The sequence below is a fragment of the Xiphophorus hellerii genome, chromosome 16 (genome assembly GCF_003331165.1).
Source record: "Xiphophorus hellerii strain 12219 chromosome 16, Xiphophorus_hellerii-4.1, whole genome shotgun sequence".
In the NCBI taxonomy this organism is placed as follows: Eukaryota; Metazoa; Chordata; class Actinopteri; order Cyprinodontiformes; family Poeciliidae; genus Xiphophorus; species Xiphophorus hellerii.
Window position 1 is genome coordinate 11,114,916 of NC_045687.1, and position 22,814 is coordinate 11,137,729.

General features: G+C 37.0%; 4 protein-coding genes across 6 annotated transcripts; 2 read left to right on the top strand and 2 right to left on the bottom strand.

Moving 5' to 3' along the window:
* The first annotated feature begins 6,561 nt into the window (after positions 1–6,561).
* tspan10 (tetraspanin 10) lies at positions 6,562–8,317 on the top strand. The gene is made up of 3 exons (XM_032587407.1): positions 6,562–6,818; positions 6,912–7,498; positions 7,589–8,317. Exons 1-3 carry the CDS (start codon positions 6,729–6,731, stop codon positions 7,893–7,895), a joined length of 984 nt encoding a protein of 327 aa, XP_032443298.1. The 5' UTR covers positions 6,562–6,728; the 3' UTR covers positions 7,896–8,317.
* Positions 8,318–8,537: 220 nt separating this feature from the next.
* Positions 8,538–10,971, bottom strand: LOC116735486 (retinal cone rhodopsin-sensitive cGMP 3',5'-cyclic phosphodiesterase subunit gamma-like). 3 transcript variants are annotated; one of them, XM_032587411.1, is made up of 5 exons: positions 10,848–10,966; positions 10,354–10,430; positions 9,212–9,384; positions 9,078–9,118; positions 8,538–8,992 (listed from the first exon to the last, which is right to left on the bottom strand). In XM_032587411.1, exons 1-5 carry the CDS (start codon positions 10,858–10,860, stop codon positions 8,916–8,918), a joined length of 381 nt encoding a protein of 126 aa, XP_032443302.1. In that variant the 5' UTR covers positions 10,861–10,966; the 3' UTR covers positions 8,538–8,915. The 3 variants fall into 3 exon arrangements, with proteins under 3 accessions (XP_032443302.1, XP_032443303.1, XP_032443301.1); XM_032587412.1 differs by lacking the exon at positions 10,354–10,430 and having other exon boundaries at positions 10,848–10,971; XM_032587410.1 differs by lacking the exon at positions 10,848–10,966 and having other exon boundaries at positions 10,354–10,763.
* Positions 9,422–14,010, top strand: ccdc137 (coiled-coil domain containing 137). Its single transcript, XM_032587408.1, has 7 exons — positions 9,422–9,440; positions 11,324–11,474; positions 11,663–11,808; positions 11,892–12,117; positions 12,430–12,512; positions 13,305–13,384; positions 13,478–14,010. Exons 2-7 carry the CDS (start codon positions 11,404–11,406, stop codon positions 13,673–13,675), a joined length of 804 nt encoding a protein of 267 aa, XP_032443299.1. The 5' UTR covers positions 9,422–9,440; positions 11,324–11,403; the 3' UTR covers positions 13,676–14,010.
* Positions 14,011–15,142: 1,132 nt separating this feature from the next.
* On the bottom strand, positions 15,143–22,433 carry LOC116735482 (G-protein coupled receptor family C group 5 member C-like). The gene is made up of 4 exons (XM_032587405.1): positions 22,126–22,433; positions 19,875–20,882; positions 18,270–18,373; positions 15,143–18,190 (listed from the first exon to the last, which is right to left on the bottom strand). Exons 2-4 carry the CDS (start codon positions 20,854–20,856, stop codon positions 18,086–18,088), a joined length of 1,191 nt encoding a protein of 396 aa, XP_032443296.1. The 5' UTR covers positions 20,857–20,882; positions 22,126–22,433; the 3' UTR covers positions 15,143–18,085.
* Between the last annotated feature and the right edge of the window lie 381 nt (positions 22,434–22,814).

The following is a 22,814-nucleotide window of genomic DNA, read 5'->3' on the forward strand; positions in this document are numbered from 1 at the left end:
AAGGAAGATGTTCTAAATCACAATATTATCTTTTTTGTTTGTTTCTAAAAATGCAACTGTAAGATTGATAAGAGCATGTTCACCTTTGTTTTCAGCAAGTAAGAGAAGCTTGTTTTCTCTGTCTTGTAAATCTTGTCATCTCTTGTTTTGGGGGGAAAAATGGGTTCTGATCCCTCCTAAAGTGACCATTAAAACGAGGTTGGGATGTATTTTAGTAGTCACAATCTGCACAGATCATCAGTCCATCCATAACCCTGGACAGGAGTCCAGCCAAACAACACAAAGAACAGCCTGTGTCTTGTTTGGCATGTGTATTTATACCACACATGCTCAGCCAGGTTTTTACTTGTTAACACTGCTAATCACCACACCATATGCTGTTGAATGTTTTTAATAATTATTTGAGCAGAAACATGAAGTGCAAACCAATGAGTTATAAATACTGAGTATAGAATAATCGTGCGTTATGGAACAATCTTGTAAGTCATGTTACAGGGTTGCAGCCCTGAACAGATAAACGTCATTTTACATTTCTTTTAGCAGTGTTTATACCACACATGCTGAGAATCAGAATCAAAAAATACTCTATTAATACTCACAGAAAAAGTGTTATTACAGATAAGACATCTGATTAACAGCAAAAAATTTGAAGATAAAAAAGGATAGCAGGATAGTCCTATTAAGGTAATTCGTTTGTGTAAAAGAGTTCTATCAAAGATTGCAGTTATATTGTTTCACTACTAGCTGTTACTAGTATGTCAACTTGTGCTGACACATAGTTTCACTTTGTCTCCTTATTAAGAATGGGTATTTTTAAATCCTGCATCTAAAGCAAACTCCATTTGCCTAACGTATGTTATAAAGGTTTCTGATTATTGATTATATAATGTACAAAAAACATCCTCTTTATATTTATATTTCAGTAATGTGCAGGCACACAAACCAGTTGAATAATGAACAGCCAGGAGGATGATGCCACCTTGTGGCAGAATATGACCAAGAAAAGTGGAACAACCATCACTGCATGACGTGTTCATATTCTGGGTAATTTGTGATCAGTCCAGAATACCTTTTCCCATTACATCCAGCACTCTAAAAGTATAGAACAATAGTTATTGTTAACATCAGACAGTATTTAGCAATCAACAATTTTACTGTCTCTGAGTGCCTCTCCTCCTTGCTCTGAGCAGTGTTGGCTGATTGATGAGCCTCCTGTCTAGAGCTCTCCGCTGCGCTCCAAGTGGAGACCTCAGACCAAAGCTGGGAGGAATCCTGGACACTGACCAATGAGGTTTGGTGAATCTACCTTCTTTAATATCATCCACAAACGCCTCCACTCCATCAAACTTTGAGGTGAGCTTCCCCAGCTCGTCTTTTAGCGAGTTAAACTGCTGGTAGAGATCTCCCAGAGCCTCGGAGAGAGGTTGGATCCTAAGCACATGGAGACATGAATTAATTAAAATGATCTCACTGTTTTAGTAAGCTGCCCAAGACTGTTGGCTTTGCTACACTTTAAACTATAACAGGAAATGAGAAGAACACAGCCAAGACAAAATGGTAACAGTGTGTAAGTCATAACTTGCTGTTGAGCAGAAACAGCCACACAATCAGCAATTAAACTTGGAATAACAAGAACAAAAGTCTCTTAAAAAATAAAAAGTTGCACAACTACTAGATGTTCTTGTAGATCAAAGTTGATCTACAACAAGTACTTGGCGATAACAAATAGCTGTTTACTGTGTTGTATCATAAGCCCTGTCTCTGGAGGAATGACTTGGAGAGTTTCAGAAACACTAGATTTAGCAGACCACGTTGCTGAAACATTTCACTCTTTTCCATTTGGAGCACTCCCTGCATTGAGATCATTTAAAAAGCAGAAACATGTTACATAATATTCTACTGTTGCAAGAGGACCAGGAGTTTGTCGAGTGTTTTAATGGATGACTCAGAGTTCAAACTTTATCTGTTAGAGCTTGTTCCTGTTGCCTTGGTTCAGAGCAACTCACCTGGTGTATTCAGGGAGAACAGAGGCATGGTCATGAATCAGCAGCTCTTTCACTTGGGTTATTATAGCAAATTTCCAGTTGTCCAATACTTGAGTCAGGTTGGAGCAAGTCTTTCTGCTGGTATGTTCTGCTGAACACAGAAATATGTGTAAGACTGTTTGACCCAATGCATTTAGTAATTGTTTACAAGAACAAGAGGTTATTCCTTGCCTTTTGGATCCCAAGGGGAGGTTTCATGTTTCCATTTCTGAGTTGCAGATGTTGACAGCATGCAGAACAGAACCAGAACCTTCAACTCCATGGTTTTAACTTAAAGACAGAAATATAAAGTTAAACTTAAAAATAACTTCTTCTTTTTTTTTTTTTTTACAATTTTCTATGTAAACCTCTTCAATGTAAACATTTTAAAATCACTAACTTCATTATTACAGATGTAGATATAAGTGTTAAATTGTCATATATTTCAACTTTGATTAGCTTTACAGTAGATGAAAATGACATATATCTTTTGTGGTTTACCTTTGTGTGAGGCAGTTCCAAATGCCAGAGTAAAATCCTTCAGGAATCACACAGAAAAGAATAAACTCTCTTCTAACTGCCTCTCCAACCTCTCTGAGCTTTTCCTCCACCTGCTCCTCCCGACGTCAGGGATGAAGGGTGGTGACAGAATCTGATATTTTAGCATGTGTTCACAGGGCTGGATTCATATGCACCAAGTGAAAAACAGAGACATCTCTTCTGCTTTAGATTCTTCGCAAGTTCTTGAATTCTGTGCATCTTTTACATTGCTAATTGACCTACACATAATTATTTTATTAATTTTTTTTTTGCTGGAATCTCGTGACTTTTCCCCCCTTATCAACCTGCAACAGCGCTCCCTGTGGGCTCAGATCCTAAGGAGGTGTTAGATGGAGCATTATGGCTCCAAAATAACATTCTTACTGCCTACTGTAATACAATCTGTTAACCATCTGGACTGACAGGCACAGTCAGCATTAGGCTTTGTAGCTGCCACGGATGATAGAAACCTGCTGACTCAAGAGCACTCACTAGAATGAAGTGAATGAAAACTTAAAATTGATTACATCAAACGGTCGGTTTTAAGTTTCTATTCATCTGTAAGTTAGAATTAAAGACAAAAACACACCACTTCCGAGAAACTCTCTCATCCATAAACTGCTTCCACCCCTTATTGAAATGAGCTGCTGAGTGATTTATTCCAGCTATTCGCTCAGTTTGACATTTATCCACCCTTTATAATACAAGAATATTTATGCGGTGATAATCTAACTTCTGATGAAGAATGAGGCAACTTGTGAAGTAGGATGGGTTATTTCAGAGACAAGAAGATATAAATCATTGCAAATACAAAATATAAATCTTTTGTTTGTTCTTGTCCAGAAATGATCCTTCTTTAGTACATTTGGGGGATTCTGCTGATATCTGCAGCCAATTGGATGAGACAATTTCTGCTAACTGGGTAGTAGTCCCAAACATCTGGACCGTCTTTAAACTCAGAGACATTACATTTGTTGCAGCTTAGTGTAAGGAGAATTTAATACATAAGCCATCATGACGCGGAGTCTTTAGAACTGTTCATGGTTGGATTTAGCAAAAGTTTACGTTTTTGTTCAAATTTCACACAAAGATCTTTAGCATCTATTAGTGCAGACCAGATCTATTCATCCATATTGGAGGAATCTCAGAAACAATAACTCACTCATTTTTTTTTCTTTCACTGCAGTTTTTTCTCTGCAGTTTTTTTTGTGTTCACACTTATGCTCTCATTTCTATAGTTTTATAAGTTTCAATGTAAAATTTTCCAAACACTTCTATATTTTTATGTACTTTTGGGTCTTAGGATTTCAATAAGGACATCCTTAGTCTGTCACAATCCAATGTTAATGTTTTATCTAAGTCACATTGTGAATTTACTTGACCAAGTAAATTCACAGTGGTGTGTTTTTGTGATGATAACCCTATACATGACACACTCTGCTCTTTAGACTGTTCGAAAACTATATGGAGAGATTTGCGTCATGATGTGCGGTTGTAGGGTGGTGAGGAAAATGCAGAAGACCCAGGTTGGAATGATGAATTAAAGGCTTAATGGTGAAGAAGGCACACAATAATCCAAAAGTCCAGGCAGCACAGATGAGCAGAAAGCTAAGGCTCAAAACTGGTAGCGACTGGAAAAATCAAATGCAACACGAGAGAACTGACAGACTGGTACAACAAGAACCCAACAAAGACACAAGAGACACAGGTGGTATTAAATACACAAAGGGTAATCACGGAACGAGACACATCTGGGAACAATCAAGGGGTAGACAGGACAACACGGAGACTCAAGACACAGAAACCCAAAAATAAACACACAGAAAAACTCAAATCAACACATAAAAAACCCAATCCTGACAATTTGGGAAACACACTACTCCAACTTATGCATGTAAAGAGCACAGAGAGAGAAGAGAATAGAGAGAGACTCCATGATAGACTGACCAGACAACCCACAGAATCAAAATGTTGGGGCAAGATCAACTAAACTGAACATCAAAATTAGCTGTATTGTTTTTGTTTACAATTTAGTTCAGAAGTCAGAGTAAGGGGACCACTGAGACATTTGGAGGCCAGAGACCTCCAGCCAGTCTCAGGGTGACTTTCCCAGTTGAACAGCTACATTGCAGTCTGATCCCAGACCACACAAATCCCATCCTTGCAGCGATTGGCCAGAGCGATTGCACAACACACAGCTGGCTCACTTAAAGTTTATTTATCCAATTTGCTTTGCAAACTTTCCCTGAGGTTAAGATAAGTATATAGAAAATCCCAATGCAGCGTGAAAAAAAAAACATTGACTATCTATCAGATACAAGACCATTTGATAAAGTTAAATATTTAGCAGCAATTTGTAGAAGATCACTCCTTCTACAATTCAAGTAGTTATATTTCATGTTTGCTTATTTGTCTTGATTCTTAACTTACTACATGATTGAAATATATTTCATTTGACACATATTACTGAAAATATACTACTGAAAATGTAACTGTTAAGTTGTAAATATTCCAATATAGTCACTCTCCAAAATGTTTAGGTTTACAGTTAGTTTTTACTATTGCACAGAAATGTTTCCAGATGTACTGAGGAACTAAGAGTGAATAACACACTCATTTGCTTCCAGCTCCTTACAGCCCAGTCCAGTAGCCAGAGGAAAGAATGACTCCAGTGGAATTACAGATACACAGAGGAAAATATTCAGGCCTCATACTTTCTGTTTTTCAGCTCAGTCACATCAGTTTTATCAGATGCTACTTCTTTTTGTCTCTTGGAAGCACATGACTGCAAGAAACTTTATTTGATGACTTGTGGAGGATAGTTGCAGCTGAAATGTATCAGCTTCTGAATTCAGAGAAAAGATAAATGTTGATTATAGCATAATTAAAAATAATGTTTTATGGGGTTTTTTCTGCTCCCAAACAAATATACATTTGATAAGTGTATTTTTTTTTTATATAAAATAGTACCCCAAACTATACATGAAGGTTTTTCCCTCAAAGCTGAGGAGGGAAATCCTGAGGCAGTTTATCAGCCTAATATCTTTACATACTTTATTTTACTATCATTGTTATTTTTTTCTTGGGACCTTGGTTCTCCCAAATGTTATTGCCACTTTCACTTAGGTAAAAGAATATTCTCCTTGACCTTGGACATAAACTGCTAACTCAAATCCTGTGCAATCCTGTCCAGAAAAATATTTTCAAATTCTACTCTTTCTGAGAAAGCTCATTGAAATTTGTTGCATTAAGACATACTGTATGTTCCATTGTTTTTATTTTATTTTTTCATGATGCAAAATAGCCAAATCTGATAAACAATCTGAGATTCATAACTTAAATTTGTTCCAAACCAAGAACTACTCCAAAAGATTATACTTTAAAGCAATTTTAAAGTGGTAACATTATTTCTATTTCACTTGGATGAATAAAACAACTTTTGCCCATGTTGTTTTTCTAGCCCAACAAAGGAAAAATAGCAAAGTATTCTAATAGCTGAGGTGGTTGAGTAAATTAAGAGAATTATATCTATTAATAAAATAATTTATTGAATATCTACAGTGAGATATTCTGCAAAAATAGGTTTGAGAGGAAATAACTTCAGAATTATTAGTGTTTATAAAATTCTTTTTTTCTTGAATTATAAAAAAGTGACATTTTGAAGTGAAGGTTACAAAGTCTTGTAATAAAATCAACATAGAGACAATGATTCTTAGGGTCAGTGAGGCGGCAAGCAATATTCAGGGGTGGTCGTAAGTAACATACATTCAAATATGTACGATAATGTTTGTTATACATAACTTGACTAGAACTTGTTTTTTATTATTACATTTGATTCCTGATATCTTGTGTTCTTGGAGAGACTAAATACTTATTGCCACTGACCTTTCTATTTTTCAGTTTGAGTCAGTTTTTTAGAAATAGCCTGATATGAAAAGCTCCTTGTTTTAGGGGTCTGATAGCTCACTAATCCCCTCATTGTGACTCTCACATGATGAAAAAAATTTCAGGCCTCACAGCACTTTGAGGCTGAACACAGCAGGGTCTCTCAGTATCAGCACTCTGGTTTTTCTGCTGCAGCAAATATTCTCATGTTTCATTTCAACTTGAGCTACTCAGAGGAGCTAAAAGCACAGAGTCGGTTGTCTCCAATTGGATGACAAAATGCGGCAATATTTACGCATAAAGAAGTTTGAGTGGCCCTGGTCTAGGAGAGACAATGGGCAGGATGAGTTCAGCCCACTTATTCCAAAGGTAGGCCTTTCAATAATTTATATTTTTAAGAATGTTGTGCTGTTCTACAATTAGCTTTAGCCATCATTAAAAACTTTATTTCTATGTCTGAAGTCAGGTGCTGCAAAAGTGGAAGATGAGGAGCTTGGCCATGTTGACGGTGAATATCAAACAGGGACGCCCAGCAATCAGGATCGCAACAGTCCTACAAGAATCCGACCTCATTACAGTTATTCTTTGATGGATTATTTCCTAAAATACTTCCTGTTCCTGTGCAACCTGGTCTTCACAGTTTTGGGTCTGGTGGTTCTTGGTTTGGGGATCTGGGGTCTCTCCAGCAAAGAATCGTTCGCCCAGGAGAAGATTGGAACTATCGGCACAGATCCGATGCTGATACTTTTGACGTTGGGCTTTCTGCTCACTCTGCTCTGTCTGACGGGGTGTGTTGGTGCTTTAAGAGAGAACTGCTGCTTGCTGAAGATGTTCTCTATTATAGTGCTGGTGCTCATCACAATCCAGGTGCTGTTTGCAATCGTGGCCTACACTGTGCAGGATCAGATTGAAGGATATCTGCGGTCAGGGATGCTAGCTGCCATGGCGGGCTATCAAGATGATCTGGACCTGAGGTTCATCACAGATGAGATCCAATTGGGTCTGCAGTGCTGCGGGGCCGACACCTACCGGGACTGGGAGGTGAACATGTGAGTGGGGTATGACCTCTGTTTAATTGTTATTTCAGTAAATTCTCAGTTGACCATCAATTTTAAAACTTTTCTTTTTTTTTTCTTCAGATATTACAACTGCTCAGCTCCGGGAGTTTTGGCGTGTGGCGTCCCTGCAACGTGCTGCGTGGACCCTTTGGAGAACGGGACGGTGTGGAACTCACAGTGCGGCGTGGGAGCACAGGTCATGGACGAGTTTACCGCTCAGAGTGTGATCTTTCTCGGGGGTTGTCTGGGTGGAATCTCTCGTTGGATCGAGCAGCATGAGGGCCTGATCGGGACAGTCGGAGTTGTCGTTGTTGGGGTTCAGATTCTTGCTGTGTTCATCGCAACAAGACTGTTGGAAAACATTCACAGGCATAAAGCTCATGCATGACGTAAATATGGCATGAAGTCATCAGAGTCTTGGCTGTTTCTTGGTGTTTTGTTCTTTTTCAGTTCTGGGCTCCATTGTTAGACACATTTTATATTCAGATTGCATAAACAGGGTTTATATGTTAGAAACTAAATAGAAACACATCTAATGTACTGTAAATATTTTCCTCTCCCTACATAAAAGGATGGTGAGTCATCGTGAGCAGTCACTAAACATGAGTGATTATTTATTATGGAAAGATTTGGTGCTCACTTTTTTTTCTCCTCATCCATACTACAAAGTCATTAACCGTCATCAACCTTTGGTGATGAAGGTTGATCAATTTTAATTATTTTTTATGTATTTATTGTTTCGCAAAATCTACACTCTGTAAGGAAGCAGTATGAATGGTATTTTACAGTAAAAAAATACACTATAACTTATACAGAGGTCTGTGGTGATGGGGTCTGGGCTTTATGTTAACTATTAGAGTTGTGACGCTATGCTTGTTGCAAGTTGTTTAAATAAATCCTGGAATACTAAATTATTAAATTATAAACTGATAATTAAATAGTAATTATTGGACTTCATGTTTTGAAATAAAGTTATTGTTTAATGATAAATCCTTCTGTTTTTTAATGACAACAAAGCAAACTCTCTGAATCATGTTAAAAAGTCAAAGCTTTATTTTGAGTATAAAAACACAGTGCTGACAGAATCTCCTGCTGGCCAGTAACTAAGCTATCAGCTGCATTTCCATCTGCAGCCACAGGCAATGACACAAGAATAGCAACGGCGTTTTAGAGCGTGAAAATGGCAGCTTGAGAGTCTCAGGAAATACATTTATCATACAAAAAAACAGCATACACAATATGCAGACATGTATTACATAAAATCCTAACATATTTCTAGCTTTATGTTTGCCATACAGTAGTGATCCATATTCATGAATGCTTAAAATAATCTCTGGATATCATTTTGAATTACATCCTCTTTTTAGTAAAAAAAAAAAAAAAAGAAGCTGTTTAACAGTGAAGAGATTCAAATGATGCCGTACTGAGCAAGTTCATGTAGCTCTAAATGGCTGTACGCTTCCCAGGGGCAGATCACTGTGATATCTGAAAGGGAAATAGTATTTAGTAATAAAAACATTACAAAATCAGTAATTATTAAAGATGACTTGAATGTTGTAATTGTCCTCACCAGTGCCAAGTCCCTCCATTCCTGGAATCTCCTCTCCAAAGCTAGAGTTAAACATAAAATTTAATCTTTAATTACTTTTATTTGGTTCCAAATAAACTTTATTAACAATCATAAATATATTCGAAGGGTCTTACCCAATGACTCCCCTCTTCGGGGGCTTGCTCTTGAATTGACGAGTGTTTCTCTGCTTGAACTTGGGTGGGCCCTTTCGTGGCGAACCAGGAGCCGTTGCTCTAAGAGGGGCTTTGCCGCCAGTCTTTGCTTCAGGTTTGGCTATGTCCATATTCATGCCTCTGTTTTGTGACAACTGCAATGTTACAAAAAGGAAATAACAATGGAGATAAAAACTGAAGACAGAGACAAGTAAATGGTCCTCTTTTTAAGAATGTGAAAAGTTAGAATTATTCGTATTACTTTCTGCTTAACACATCAAAACAAAGAAAGACAATGTGCTTAACCACAGGTTGCAGAGGCTCCTGTAATCTGATGGTCACGTTTTTAATCAACACTACATGATGACTCTAATCTATAAAGCTCCCTCATAATCAGATTACTCTGAGGACATGCTGAATTTACTGCTAAACCCAACGTATCATAAAAAGCACAAAGATTTGTTTCTTAATTGAACGCTTCTGTTGAGAGAAGTAATAAAATGTTACTATTTTTATTACAGCTGAAATATTTCACAAATACATAATTTGTTTACATGAAGACTTAAATATTTTTTTGTTGTTACAGACTGTGTTGATTGCATTTGTTTAAGTGCATGACTAAAGGGTATAATAAAGATGTATGAAGGTAGAATACTCAGCACATCTATATTATTCTGATGATGATTAGATGATTACCACATCTGTAACCATAACATCATTGCTAAAGTTAAAAAAAATATAGATATGTATTGTTTCTTCTGTGTAGCCTCTACAGAAGAAACATCTTTAAATAGGTATCTTGAGTTTCATAAATAAATCAAATACATTTTACATTTTTTGCTTTCTAGTTAAGGACAGATTCTGTTGCATATTAATAGAGCAAACAGAGAGCAAGTTTACAGACTGTAGAGAAAAATGACTGAATGTAATTAACTGAATTCAAATTAAATGGAAGAACGTCCAAATAAATAGAAAAAAATAAATAAATAAATAACCAACAAGCTTCCAAGATTTTATTTGAAATTCCAGCATGCTAAAATTGCTTAGATAGAACATTAACTATTTAGATGTGTGCCTAAATAGCCCACAAAAAAACAAGCAGTATTGTTAATTCTTATACTTACCACTTCTTGTGCATCTTCCCTGGTAATCCGACAGAGATCTCTCTTTATGCCAAATAACTCTCGCGCTTCACTCTGTCCTTTTATTAAGATTTTGAGGAGATTAACATGCGACAAGCCAATAAACTGTACACACGTCATTTGTATTCCATATGGGTACAGAACATTGGGGGAGGTCAGGGGGCATTTAAGGATACCTTTTCTGCCCAAGAGAGACACTTAACAGTAATCAGGAACAATGGAAACAATTTGAATATTTCCACAACCTTCCAGAAGTGTGCCGTGTAAGGACCAGTTATTGTTACTTATGAATATGTGAAATGTGCTATGATGCTCACTATCTTCCCACTCCTCTGCAAGCATTGCATAACACCCAACGTCAAGAACACGCGAGTGTGATCTCTGGACATTTCACTCTCATCAGCATTCTTCCAGATTGTTTTGCATTATACATGATAATCCATTCCATCCTCCCTCCCACCTGAATAAACACATACCTGGTTCATTCATGTGATTGGCTGCAGCTTCTTAATCTGGAGTCAAAATTATGCACATATGCTGTGTTGAAAAACTATTACAGCTAATAACTTCCCTTACTCTTTATTCTCAATGAGACTTGAGGAAGTTTCGTTTCTCCTCCAAACAGTCTAATGTTCAGAATATTTTGTTTTGTTGACCTCTAGCGGTGAGATAAATTCATAACAACCTCTGCAGCCAATGAGGGTGCACTTTAATCAAAGCTCGTCTGTTGTTGTAATATATCACTTCGGAACTTAGACGGACCTTCAAGATTCGTTTTCTTTTGTGCTTTATTTAGTTATTTATCATTTCCCACCACGAAAAAGTAAGATGTATAAGATTATTTTTCAACATTTTTGAGCCTACGAAAAAAGGCAATGGTATTTTTAGACATTAACTAACTGGAAGAAAATATCAGAGGGAGATCTCCTAACTTGTTTTTTCTTTGTATCAGGAGGGTTACGTCGAGAGTTTCCTGGCTGAAACATGCCGTCCCACGTGTGATAATGATACTAAGTGATTTATAATATTATCATGGGGAAGAATAAAACAAGTAAAACCAAGGAGTCAAAAAGACAAGCTGACAAAACCGCACGAAATCCGAGGTAACCCCAGAAAGTTAACGTTTGAAACAATAATGTGCAAGCTAGCTAGCAAACTAAGCTAATTGTTTTTAGCTCCCTCGGTCTAGTTTATAACCTGTAACTAAGATGTTAAATCAGTGGACATTATCGATCATAGTGCACTGTGTTCCTTTAATAACTAAAATATAAAATATGCTGTAATATTTCAGCAAAAAGAAAATTAAAGGAGATGGCAAACCTACGAAAACCGCACAGGAAGACCACCTCCAACACATTCCCTTCAGGCTCCGAGAGATAATGAAGAGCAAGGATAAAATGAAAAACGAATCTTTGGGGAGCAAAAAGCTAAAACAGGGTGAGCAGTTAAAGTCTGTATGCCTATAATAATGCACTTAGCCTTTTAAATGTTATAAATAATTTGCATTTGTGTCTCTTTAGCCCTCTCGTTGCAGTCTAAACCAAAGGATGCCCTGGATGGAGACATAGCTGTTCCTCGATTCAGGAAGGGAAAGACAGAAAGTGTAGGTGCCTATGTTAGGCGCATGGAAAATGAGACAAAACATGTGCTATTCCTCACAAATAACCAAGTTGAGAGAAAACCTGAGCTTGATTCGGACAAACAGGACAAGGCTGCAGGCACGGGGAAGTCAGAAAAGAAGAAGGAGTGAGTAAATGATGCCATATCAAGGAGATTTATAATATGTTGCACTTCCTTTATAAACCCTTGTTCTTGTCACATCTACTGTAAGTAAAACAGCTGGTAAATATGACTTTCTAGTAACCAACCTGGTTTGGGTTACTTCCCAAACCAGGTCCAACAATAATCAACAGCAGGTCCAACAGCAGACCAACAATGATCATTGGATGACTTAAGACATCTTATATTTTTATGTGTAGGACACATTAAATCACATTAATTCATGTATTATCAGTGTGTCTCAACTGTGCACCTATGTTCTACTGTGTGTTGCCGTAGGTATGCGAGAATGAGACTGAGCAAACTGCAGCAGAAGAAGTTGGATAAACAAGAGGACAAAATAGAGAAAGAGTTGTTTGTAGGTAAGAAATGCAGTTACGCATTATGCTGCTGTTAAATTACCTGACATATCTGCTTATTTATGGTGTTTTATGCCAGTAGTTGAAAGTCAAAGAAATTATTTACCAATTAGATTTTTAATTATTTACAAACTGACACAATTAAGAGTGACGCAAACAGAAGTAAAAGTCAATCTAGACTGACCATACTTGTGAACGAAGAAGGCATCTATTCACAATATGATAACCTAAATAACTACATATTGTGTTATATTACTATCTTTAATTCTTCATTATTAAGCTGCCCTGAAGTTAGTAAAGGTTGATTAATAAATTTTACTTTCAGTAATTTGTATTTTTTTATATATTTTGGCAAATTGATTTCATTACAATTCAGAAGGCTTAGATGCAATTATGAAGTGATTGATGACGTTTGATTTTCTCTTTACATGTAAAATTCACTTTGAACTGCCAGGATGTTCTACTTATGCTCCTCAGAGTTCTGCTTTTGTAATGCAATTCTTGGTTTACATAACAATTGTGGGATGTAAAGTGCAAAAATTCATTTCTGAAAAAGAAAACTGTTTACTTTTCTTGAGAATACTTTTTAGATTAATCAACTAATTGTTGATAGATTAATCGGGTAAAAAAATGTCCTTAGTGGGCCTAATATAGATAATAAAGCTCAAACATCACACAAACATCTGAAGAAATTTTACAGAAACCGGTTAGAGTTTTGCATCAGATTCACATCTGAAAAATATATTTTATTTGTTTGAACTCTGTGAAGCTCTAATAATTTGTTTCATTTTGTAGATAATGTTCCATTTGGTGAAGTTTCCATGGCTCCTCCGTCTCTGAGCATCAAACCAAAGAAAGCTCCAATCAAAACTCAGGTATTCATACTTTGCGTTGAACACCTTATGTCCTACCACTTTCAGTGGTTGTAAAGTAGTTAACCAATTCTTTTTCTACCCCTGTTTAAACAGGCATCAAAGGAGTTGCTCCTCAACTCTCTGCTCGGCCACAGCATGGCTTCCACAGCGAAGCCCTCCATGGCTAGACAGAGGATGATGGAGGAGGAGAGGCAGCGAGCAGTGGAGGCCTATCGTCTGCTGAAGAAACAGAAACAACAGGAGCAACAGACCAGAAAAGCCAGCCTGGGAAAACTCTTGAATCTTGAGTGACGTCTAACGTCACTAAAATCAATATGACTGCTCATCTCCAGTTGGTGTTATGGGCTGCAGCAGGTCTTGATATACAGACTTGACAGAATGATAATCTCCTCTAAATTGCTTAGAGACTCTATTTGCAAACACTTTACACCACATTTTTAAAAATATGCAGGATTCACCTGCTACTTTCATAAAGTTGAGTTAGTAGGTATTAGGACACTCATAAAAGAGAGATTAAACATGTATAATTACTGGAAAACATGTAACCGAGTAAACATTGGATTTCTCAATGGGTTAATTGTGTTGGTTGTTTCCTCATAAATGCTTGTTTGCATTTACACTTCCTATCCAGTGTCTGCGTAAGTTCACTTCAAAATGCAAAATACTTCAAACCCAGTGGTGTCATAAGCACCATAAATTCATAAATCATAGTTTTTTTTCATTTGTTTATTTTGCAGGGAATAGTAACTTTTTGTTTTGTATTTGAGGATAACATACAAGGATAAAAACATTTTCAGTGGAACATTTTTCTTCTTGTACGACCTAATGAAGTCAACTTTTATATCTTGTGCTGATTTTTGTAGCCACTGACCTTGACTCTATGATGAGTTGGTAAGAGCAAAAATGAATGTTTTGCATTTAGTTTGATCATAACCACCAACTTTATAACATGGGGATTTCATATGAAAAACCCAAGCAAAGTATGTAAACATACATCTGTTACGTCCTCAGAGGCCTGTTAGCACTTCAGACCAGTCAAGGATCTCACTGGAAACTAATCAACACATTCCACCTAAAATGAAGAGAGTTAACAAGATAAGCAGCTAAGTGTCCCACATTATCCGAAGAAGCTGCAGAAATCGACATATCATGATTTGATTGAAAAAAAATCAGTTAAGCACCCCACAAAACCGACCTTTATGGAATAAGAAAAGCCATTGTCAAAAGAAAATTAAATGTTGCCACAAATATTAACAAAGCCAATATGCGAAAGACAGTGCTTCGGTCCAGTCTTGACCAAAATTAAGCTTTCTGGTCTGCATGTTCAATGAAAAATAATATACCTCCAGACGTAAAGCATAAGAATGTGTTAGAATGATCCAAGGTCCAGTAATTCGAAGCTGTAGAGAAACTCTCCATCAATTCTCCTGAGGCTTAAGCTATTTGTAAGGAAGTAGGGGCTATAAGAGCAGCAGACAAAAGCAGCTCAACAATGTATTACCACCTGTTCTGAACAGAAGAACATGTACATTTTTCTAATCATTTAAAAACATATTAAATTCTAATTTTTCCTAGATCAATCTAAGCATATCTCCTTCCTAGGCCGATTTAAGTAATCTGCCTTCACCCTTTGGAAATCAAGTTTTTTTGTTGTTGTTTTTTTCTCTTTTCTCAGTTAGGAAGAGGCATTTCTGGTTTGAAAAACTATGAGGTTTTACATTTTCTGAAAACAATCAATAAATCACATTAGTCTTTGGAAAAGTGGAGCACCTGCCAGACTGGTGCACCTTTTTAATTTTGTAATCCATTTAAAGACTTATTGACATGAACAAGACCTTTGTTAAGACATTGGCACAAGCCTAGAAGCATTGTTTGAGAGCTTAGCCATTTAAAAGCATCATGGATTGCAAAGCAAACATTGTGTTGATGCTATTTACACAATAGCAACAGTGATACCAGGTTATGCAGCAGATCTTGCCTTCTCTAGATCGTAACTTGTTTTTGTTCCTCTGGCAGTGATTAGGAAATGCATGGCCAGTGCATGTGATGGGAGTGCTGACTCCCTCCAGCTGAGCACATCCGCCCCCGCTGCAGCGCGTCACGCAGCCGCTGGTGCTATCAGGAAGTTTACAGTTGCTTCCTGCTCTTCTGAGCACCAATCTGGGTCACTGACCAGGTACAAAACACCTACCACACCCAGAAACTCCTTGCTACCGTCTAATGCATTTTGAAACGCCCTGTAATGTTTTTCATTAATCTAAATTGAACAGATGTTGTTTTATATCACACACAAACAGCTAAACTGGTATGTGATGGGCTTTTTGTAAACCTGACCCCTTTTCCTTGTTTTGGGCTTTTTGTCTAGATTGTTTTGTAAAGTGGACGGTGCTTCTTTGCATGTTATAGACCCTTTCCAAAGCTGACATTTGGCTAGGTTATGGCACAAAATGTTTTAGTGTACAGACTGTTTTCCACATGAGGAAACAGCAGAGCTGTTCTGCATATTTGACTCTCTGTCAAGATTTATTGAGTCACAAAAAAGAACACAGACCTCCTTAAATGGATAATTTTTTTACAGGTGAGGGATCTTAGCATTAGCAGATAAACAAGACTCAGTAAAAATACCAGTTTTATGTAGATAAAACTACATAATGTGATCTGATTGTGTTTAACACAAAAGCAACAATTCTATCTATTAGTTCAAAATAAATTGAGCATATTATTAATATTCAATTTAAATCTAGATGTTTTCAAATAAACATGCTTTTATTACATATAGAAAATCTATAAGACAGTATCGACCTTTTATCGCTCCTTTTTTTCAGCCAGCTGATTGGCTGTGTGCAGCAGTTGTTTGGGAAGAATCCTTACAGCATTTTTCCTGACATGGAATTTAAAGTACTTTAAACTGTAGGAATGATGGAGTTCACTTTTTCAATACAAGGCATTACCAGTAATTAGCCCGTGCCTAAAGACCACCATTACTAATATTTTCCTTCACAAAGTTTTTTTTAAAAAGATGTTGAAATATCCCTTTACCATCATTCATTAACCCGTGCTTCCTGAGGTATGACAACTCAAAATCTGTGCCGTAAAAGTGGTCTATTTGCAAAACCTTTTATCACTCATGTACACCAGGGGAAGCAAGCTCAAAGCACCACAGGAAAAAGCACTTCTCAGCATTTGCTGTGACGTTTCCCTCTACAAAGCTGCAGCGTGTGATTTCCAGTTTGTCATCCATCTAATTTCCGAGCGAGTGCTCAACGCCGCTCGCAGAACGAGAAGGTGGGAGTAATTGGTAGAAATTCAGCCGATTCAGCCTGCTGCTAGGCAGCCACAGCTTCATCAGACGCTCTGAAGTATGAAAAGTGTGTGTGTCTGTAAATCAAAGGGTGACAAATTAGATGTAAATAATTGCAGTTATCCTTGCAGAAAAGGTGACTGACTCATTGAAAGTCAAAGCAGCTGCAAAATGGGATTGGTTTGGAGCATATATTCATTAAATCCACACTGTATTGTGTGCTGCTAAATAAATAGATTAAGCAATGTACTCCTTAAAAATATATTAATAATTTCGGCCACTGGTTCCCCACTTTTATGAAGTGTAAAGCCCAGCAGCACTGTAACAGCACATGTGGCTTCAGATAAGCCTTATCGGGATTGGCAGATGTAAATGTCTGCAGTAATCGGGGTGAATGTTCCTCTTCCAGCATCTCACATAAATTACCTGCTCATCATTCTGTTTACATTGCAAAGTGTCGACACTCAGTGAAGTGATTCAATAACTTAGAATTTATTTTTAAACATTGATTTTTTTTTTTAAACAAACCAACATTCTACAAAATTAGTATTGCCACATTTAGTGAATAAAAGAATTAATACATTACTATTTGCCTATAGTTCTAATCATTGTGTTTTTCAACGATCATCCCACCCTAATCTTTGAAGATGATCAGGTTGATCTAAAATATTTCAGTCATTGCTCCTCTTTAAAGATTTGATTGCAAAGAAAGGGACGACAAAAAAGTTTTAATTTTGCAGCTGCATTTACATACACGGCATAAAAAGACAAACACATTTTTTTCTCATAGTTGTAAATTAAATCAGACCAAACTTTTCCTATTTTAGGTTATTTAGAACTAAAAAAAATATCTCTATTTGCTAAATGCCAGAAAACATAGTAAGAATTTTTTTTTTGTAACTTTCCTCAACTTCAAAAGTTTAAGATACATTTGGTCAGTGTCAGGGAAACTGTCCTTTATAATATATGATTTGGGTGAAACATTTTGGGTTTCCTCCCACCTGCTAAAACAAAGAGTTTGATCTGATTTAACTTTGGACATTAAGAAAAAATGTGTTTGTGTCTTTTTATTCATGTATGTACAGTAAATGTCTAGTTTCAACTGTAGGTAGAGAAAGTCTTCAGAGAGCGAGGCTAGGAGTTGAGCTCCAAGTTTCTGCCTGGTACACTTCATAGCCTGGAGAACTATTTTTATCTGACAGAACACATACTGATATAAACGGGACAATATTTTCATATGTAAATATTTGTTTTGTGCATCTAGAAGTGAATAATCTTAAGTCACTGTCGCTCTTATACTGCTGTATAGAAAACAACAGTTATAATCCTTCTGAGTGTTGCTTTAATATTAAAGCATCTTTCGAAGGGAAATAAAAAGAAAGCATAAAATCTATGACCAGTCACTGGGAAGCTAAAGACTCCTGTGAACGAGACAAGGAGCTGGCGCCACTCCCTGGATTCAAAGATGGGGCTCTGGCCCGAGGTATCATCACGCCTTGGTTCATCTGTTGAGAGGAATGTTGAAGTGACAGTTTAAAAATTGATGAGGATTTTAAGAGGTGTAATAAACATGACTGTACTCACCATTGTGAGACCTTTGGTGATAAGTGCTAGTTCTGTTGGCTGGTACACAGCGCTTCGAAGCTGACCATTGTAGATGCCATACGGAGATGCTGAGTTTGCCGGTTCTGCTGAACAATATTTGCATATTTAAAACACAGATATAAATCGAAGCAGGTTTTTCAGGTCATCTCTTACAATTTTGATACTCACACGACTCTCCCTAATCATTAAACTCCTGATAAAGACTTGTAAAATGTTACTATTTTATTGCAGCATAATCCACTTTTACCAGTTATGCCCTACAATATTTTACAAATACAATATATATAAATATAGGATCTTTTGCACTGTGAGCATCTGTGGTTCTCTCTGAAGCACCCATTTCTTTAGCTCAACCTGACTGAGATTGCAATAAGGTTGATTTTGTTTCTGTGTTGATTGCCATAAACATATTTTATTTAAGGAATCCTGATATTTTGTAAAGCAATTGACTCAGGTTCCCAGAATTCATGGAAGAGAAACTAACCTACAGCATCTTGTATTCTTTGTCATACTTAATAGTGGTCATAAGTAAATTACACATCCCCATATATCCATCCTTAATTTCACTCTAATCCCACTCAGAGTTTGGTTAGTTGAAAACCTCAGTATATCAGGTATATTTTTAGTGCTAAATTGTCAGGAGCATTTACCAAACTTCATACATTTATGCTTGTTGTGGTAGGTCAGGAAATACAACTTTTTGGCATCTTTCCTCAGCATCTTGCTGGCATGTATATACCATAATTATTATGGCAACCTAGTGACTCTAAAATGCCTGTCTTTGTTGCGATTCGCTAACATTAGCATTGGGAATAATTTTGTTTTCTATTTTTCATAGTAAAAGGGTTTCTGAGGTTGTCTTTGTATCATAGAAAAACATAAAATTATGGATTAATTAACCATGTCCTTAAATGTAATAAATGTTTCAGGTAGACATTATCTTCATAAAAAATGTTAGGGATTTCAATAAGTATGGCATCAACAATTTTATAAAAAAAAAACAAAACAATAACTTATTAATGATAAGTTATACTATAGATGATCAGCGAATTTGCTTTAATTAAAAGGCTTTTTAAATACAAAGCATGTCTCAATACTAAATGAATCCCAGTCATTTAAGAGTTCCACACAACTTATCTCAGCAGAAGACACCAGTGTTTTGAGACATTGTAAAATGTTGTCTCATGTTACAAATTTAACGGGCTGTAAAAACATTACACAAATGAAGTGAATATGCTATAGTTATTGGATAGCAAAAGCATATTAATGACTTCTTTGGATTACAAATGTATGTTGTGATAGTAAAACAGGTTGTTGCTAGAATCAAACCAACCTGTATATTTTCAACCTAAGCTGTGTGTGAAACAGATGCAAATCTTTGGATAATTTGTTTGTTAGAGATTGTATTGTACTCATTGTTGCTCATCACATTAAAGTAAAATGTATGTAATGTATGCTGTTGTATCTGCTGGTGTTTCATCACTACTGAAAGCTGTATTCTCTATCAATTACATCAGTATGTATAGAGTGTGCTTGCATTACATAAATTCTTTGCTTTCAGGTCATTGTGCATGCATGCTCTACCTTCTGGTGTTCCATCCATACTGAAAGCTTTATTCTCTATGTACAGGTTTTGGGGCTCTGGCTCTGGCTCCTTCAGTGTGGTGTCGTACGTGAGGCTCCTGGCAGGATAAACATGCTCTCCATCCTGGGGCTCCTCGAGGTCTGGGTCTTCTTGTGTCGTCAGAAGGCAGATTTCTGGAATTATGTAGAAGGCAAGGAACACCCAGGCATTTAATGCCACAGTTACAGCCAGGGTAGGATCATCCCAGCTGGGATTACCAGTCGCTCTGTTTCCGTAGATGTACATGGCGATCCAGGCTACCCAGATAGCTATGGTAAAGAGTCCCGTGGCCAGGATGAAAGCACCATCTCGGCGCCACTGCTTGTGCTTGTGTGATAATGAGGGAAAAGCCATAAGAACGACACCAACCATCAGAACAATTACATAAATGAGGGACAGTACAAAGTCCTTGTTGGCAATGCTACAGGAGAGGTCAGGAACCACTATTTCTCCAGGTGGGCTCCAGACCACTGTGAGGACAAGCCATTCGGTGTTGATGATGACCTCAACGAGCCAGAGACTCAGAGCTCCCAGCCACAGCAGCCAGCTCCTCGGGCCTTGACCACTTCGTTTCAGCAGGGAAAGCCAAAGCGCATGCATCACCAAGCAGGCGAGGCAGCCTGAGAACAGCACTCCAAACAAGAACCTCCGAGCAGCACAGCTTGTAGAGTACTGGTCCACAATAAAGGCAAAGGTGAGCCCGAAAAGTCCTAATGTGAAGACTAAAATGCTGGCCTGTAGAGCAACCATACCCTTTCTCTTCTTGTCCGTGACAAATGGTAATGATGCCATGAGAATGATAAACAGAATAAAGGAGGTCATCACACCAGCAGCAGACACAGCCTCCACCACGACACCCCACAGCGTGGTGAGATCACACAGGTTGTAATATATGGAGCTGATGTTAGAACCGCATCCTCTTGGAGCACTGGTTGAACCCATTTCTCCAGGTATTTGTTTTTGCAGCTCTGCAACAAAAACAGAAAAAAAAAATTACCTAAATATAACTTTATCATTACAGACAAATTGCTGTCGTTTTTCAAACATTCCAGGTTATTATTGTCGTACAGTGTTATCCATATACAGTTATTACACAAAATAAGAGGCATTCATGGTGTTATTTATTCAAGTTTCCTAAGAAAACAAGAAATACACTTGACTTTATATATGCCTTAAAAAGGGCAAATGTCACATGCTACAGGCAAAAAGTGCATAGGGATTGAAAGTATGAAGCATAAATAAATTATAACTTGCTATTTCATTCTTTTTTATGGCAGGCAGGTAATTTTGACCACAAAGTCATGCCTCTTTCAAAAACAGAAAATGCATTTTATATATGGATAAAGTCATCTGAATCCATAGATTCAAATAAGCAATTGTTATACATAAGACAATGACTATTTTCTTGACAAAAAAAATAATTAGAATGGACCTAACAGATGTATGGGCACACAAAAAGATGAAGTAAGCAGTTTTGCAACAAAGATCATTCTTTCAGAAAATGTCAGTGCACTAGTTCCCTTACAGGTCTCCGTGCCACTGCTCTCAGATGATATTTGTCTTTGACTTTCTCCTCCTCACTGGATAAATCAACATATAAATACTTACTTTATAAATTTAAATTGGTGCTAGAGACTTTGTCATCAATTTGATACATGGCATGTAAGCCAAACCCAATGTTGTCACTATGGTAATGTTAAACTGTCGTTCTTGCCTTTTTTAATGCTTTTTTAAATATGTCTTGGTCTCTTTAGTGAAAATAAATAACATTTTTGTGGGCAAACTTCATGAAAACAACTGAAAAAGACAACATGGTAATGTTTTGATGCCCTTTAAGAAGTCTATGAAACTGCCAGTCTGTGTTTTAAAAAGTAATTTAAGTATGTCTTTTTTAGTCTGGTCAAAACAATTTGAATAATTTGTCATATTGCATTCCACCCATATCTGCACCAATTTTTAATTAAACTGATTTTAACTAAACCTGCTTGTTTAATATTAGCAATTGTTATTTGAAAATTCATAAGCTTAATAGTATCTCCAGAAATTCAGCAAAGCCAAGTTGAAGTCCTATTTTTTATCACTAAAGCTCTACAAAACATTCCTCAATATAGACTCCTAGATCAAGTCTCTACCAAAGTAAGATAGTTTTTTTTCTTGATAAAATTGTGTAAACAAAACGCTGAATTTAGACTTCAAAAGTTACATGCTCACCAGTATTAGAAAAGCTTATCCTCTCTCCAACTTCATACAAGAAAAGGAAAATTTTCTTGAAAATAGAAATATGCCTCTGGTAGTTTTCCTTTGAAGTTTCACCTGAAGCCTGATATATAGTTTGACTTCTTTCTTCAATTCCAGGTGTTCATTTATTTGGCTTTCCACTGCTCTCCATCCACCCATCCATCCCTGTACCACTCCTCAATCAGCCATCCATATCATAATCGATTAACCTCCCGTCCCACTGAAAGCAGCAGCTCCAAATGAGTAGCATTCAGCAAATGCAATACTTTTCCAAGCAACTAAGCTTCAACCACTCCGCTTCTTTATCCAACCTCTGTGGCGCAGCTTTGCATATTCTGTGAGATTAGGAACGGCCTACTTATTTGTTTGAGGCCGCTTACATCGAAACAATGGGACCACTCACCTCTCGCCTCATGCTGACAGGCTGCAGGCCTATGATTGGAAACTGTGGCCTGTTTTACATCCAGACAGCGGATGATTGTTGACTTCCAAAGGTTAAACATTTGATATTTGAGCAGTTGTGTGAGAACCCTTTAAAAGATTTTATAAAATATGTGTTGCTGTCATTAACTTTAAGCTTAGTTTTAATGCAGCAAAGCGCACTCATAAGGGCACAAACATTCAGCATAAAACATGCAGTTGTTACTGCTACCTCCTCTGAC

Coding starts and splice junctions, on each gene's coding strand:
- ccdc137 (XM_032587408.1), top strand. CDS start 11,404: ATGGGGAAGAATAAAACAAGTAAAACCAAGGAGTCAAAAAGACAAGCT. Junction 11,475..11,662: donor AAAACCGCACGAAATCCGAG/GTAACCCCAGAA, acceptor GTAATATTTCAG/CAAAAAGAAAATTAAAGGAG. Junction 13,385..13,477: donor AAGCTCCAATCAAAACTCAG/GTATTCATACTT, acceptor CTGTTTAAACAG/GCATCAAAGGAGTTGCTCCT.
- LOC116735486 (XM_032587410.1), bottom strand. CDS start 10,491: ATGACGTGTGTACAGTTTATTGGCTTGTCGCATGTTAATCTCCTCAAA. Junction 9,385..10,353: donor GGGAAGATGCACAAGAAGTG/GTAAGTATAAGA, acceptor GTAACATTGCAG/TTGTCACAAAACAGAGGCAT. Junction 8,993..9,077: donor AATGGAGGGACTTGGCACTG/GTGAGGACAATT, acceptor TTTCCCTTTCAG/ATATCACAGTGATCTGCCCC.
- LOC116735482 (XM_032587405.1), bottom strand. CDS start 20,856: ATGGGTTCAACCAGTGCTCCAAGAGGATGCGGTTCTAACATCAGCTCC. Junction 18,374..19,874: donor TATGGATGGAACACCAGAAG/GTAGAGCATGCA, acceptor ATTGTTCAGCAG/AACCGGCAAACTCAGCATCT. Junction 18,191..18,269: donor TCACCAAAGGTCTCACAATG/GTGAGTACAGTC, acceptor TCCTCTCAACAG/ATGAACCAAGGCGTGATGAT.
- tspan10 (XM_032587407.1), top strand. CDS start 6,729: ATGCGGCAATATTTACGCATAAAGAAGTTTGAGTGGCCCTGGTCTAGG. Junction 6,819..6,911: donor TCAGCCCACTTATTCCAAAG/GTAGGCCTTTCA, acceptor CTATGTCTGAAG/TCAGGTGCTGCAAAAGTGGA. Junction 7,499..7,588: donor CGGGACTGGGAGGTGAACAT/GTGAGTGGGGTA, acceptor TTTTTTCTTCAG/ATATTACAACTGCTCAGCTC.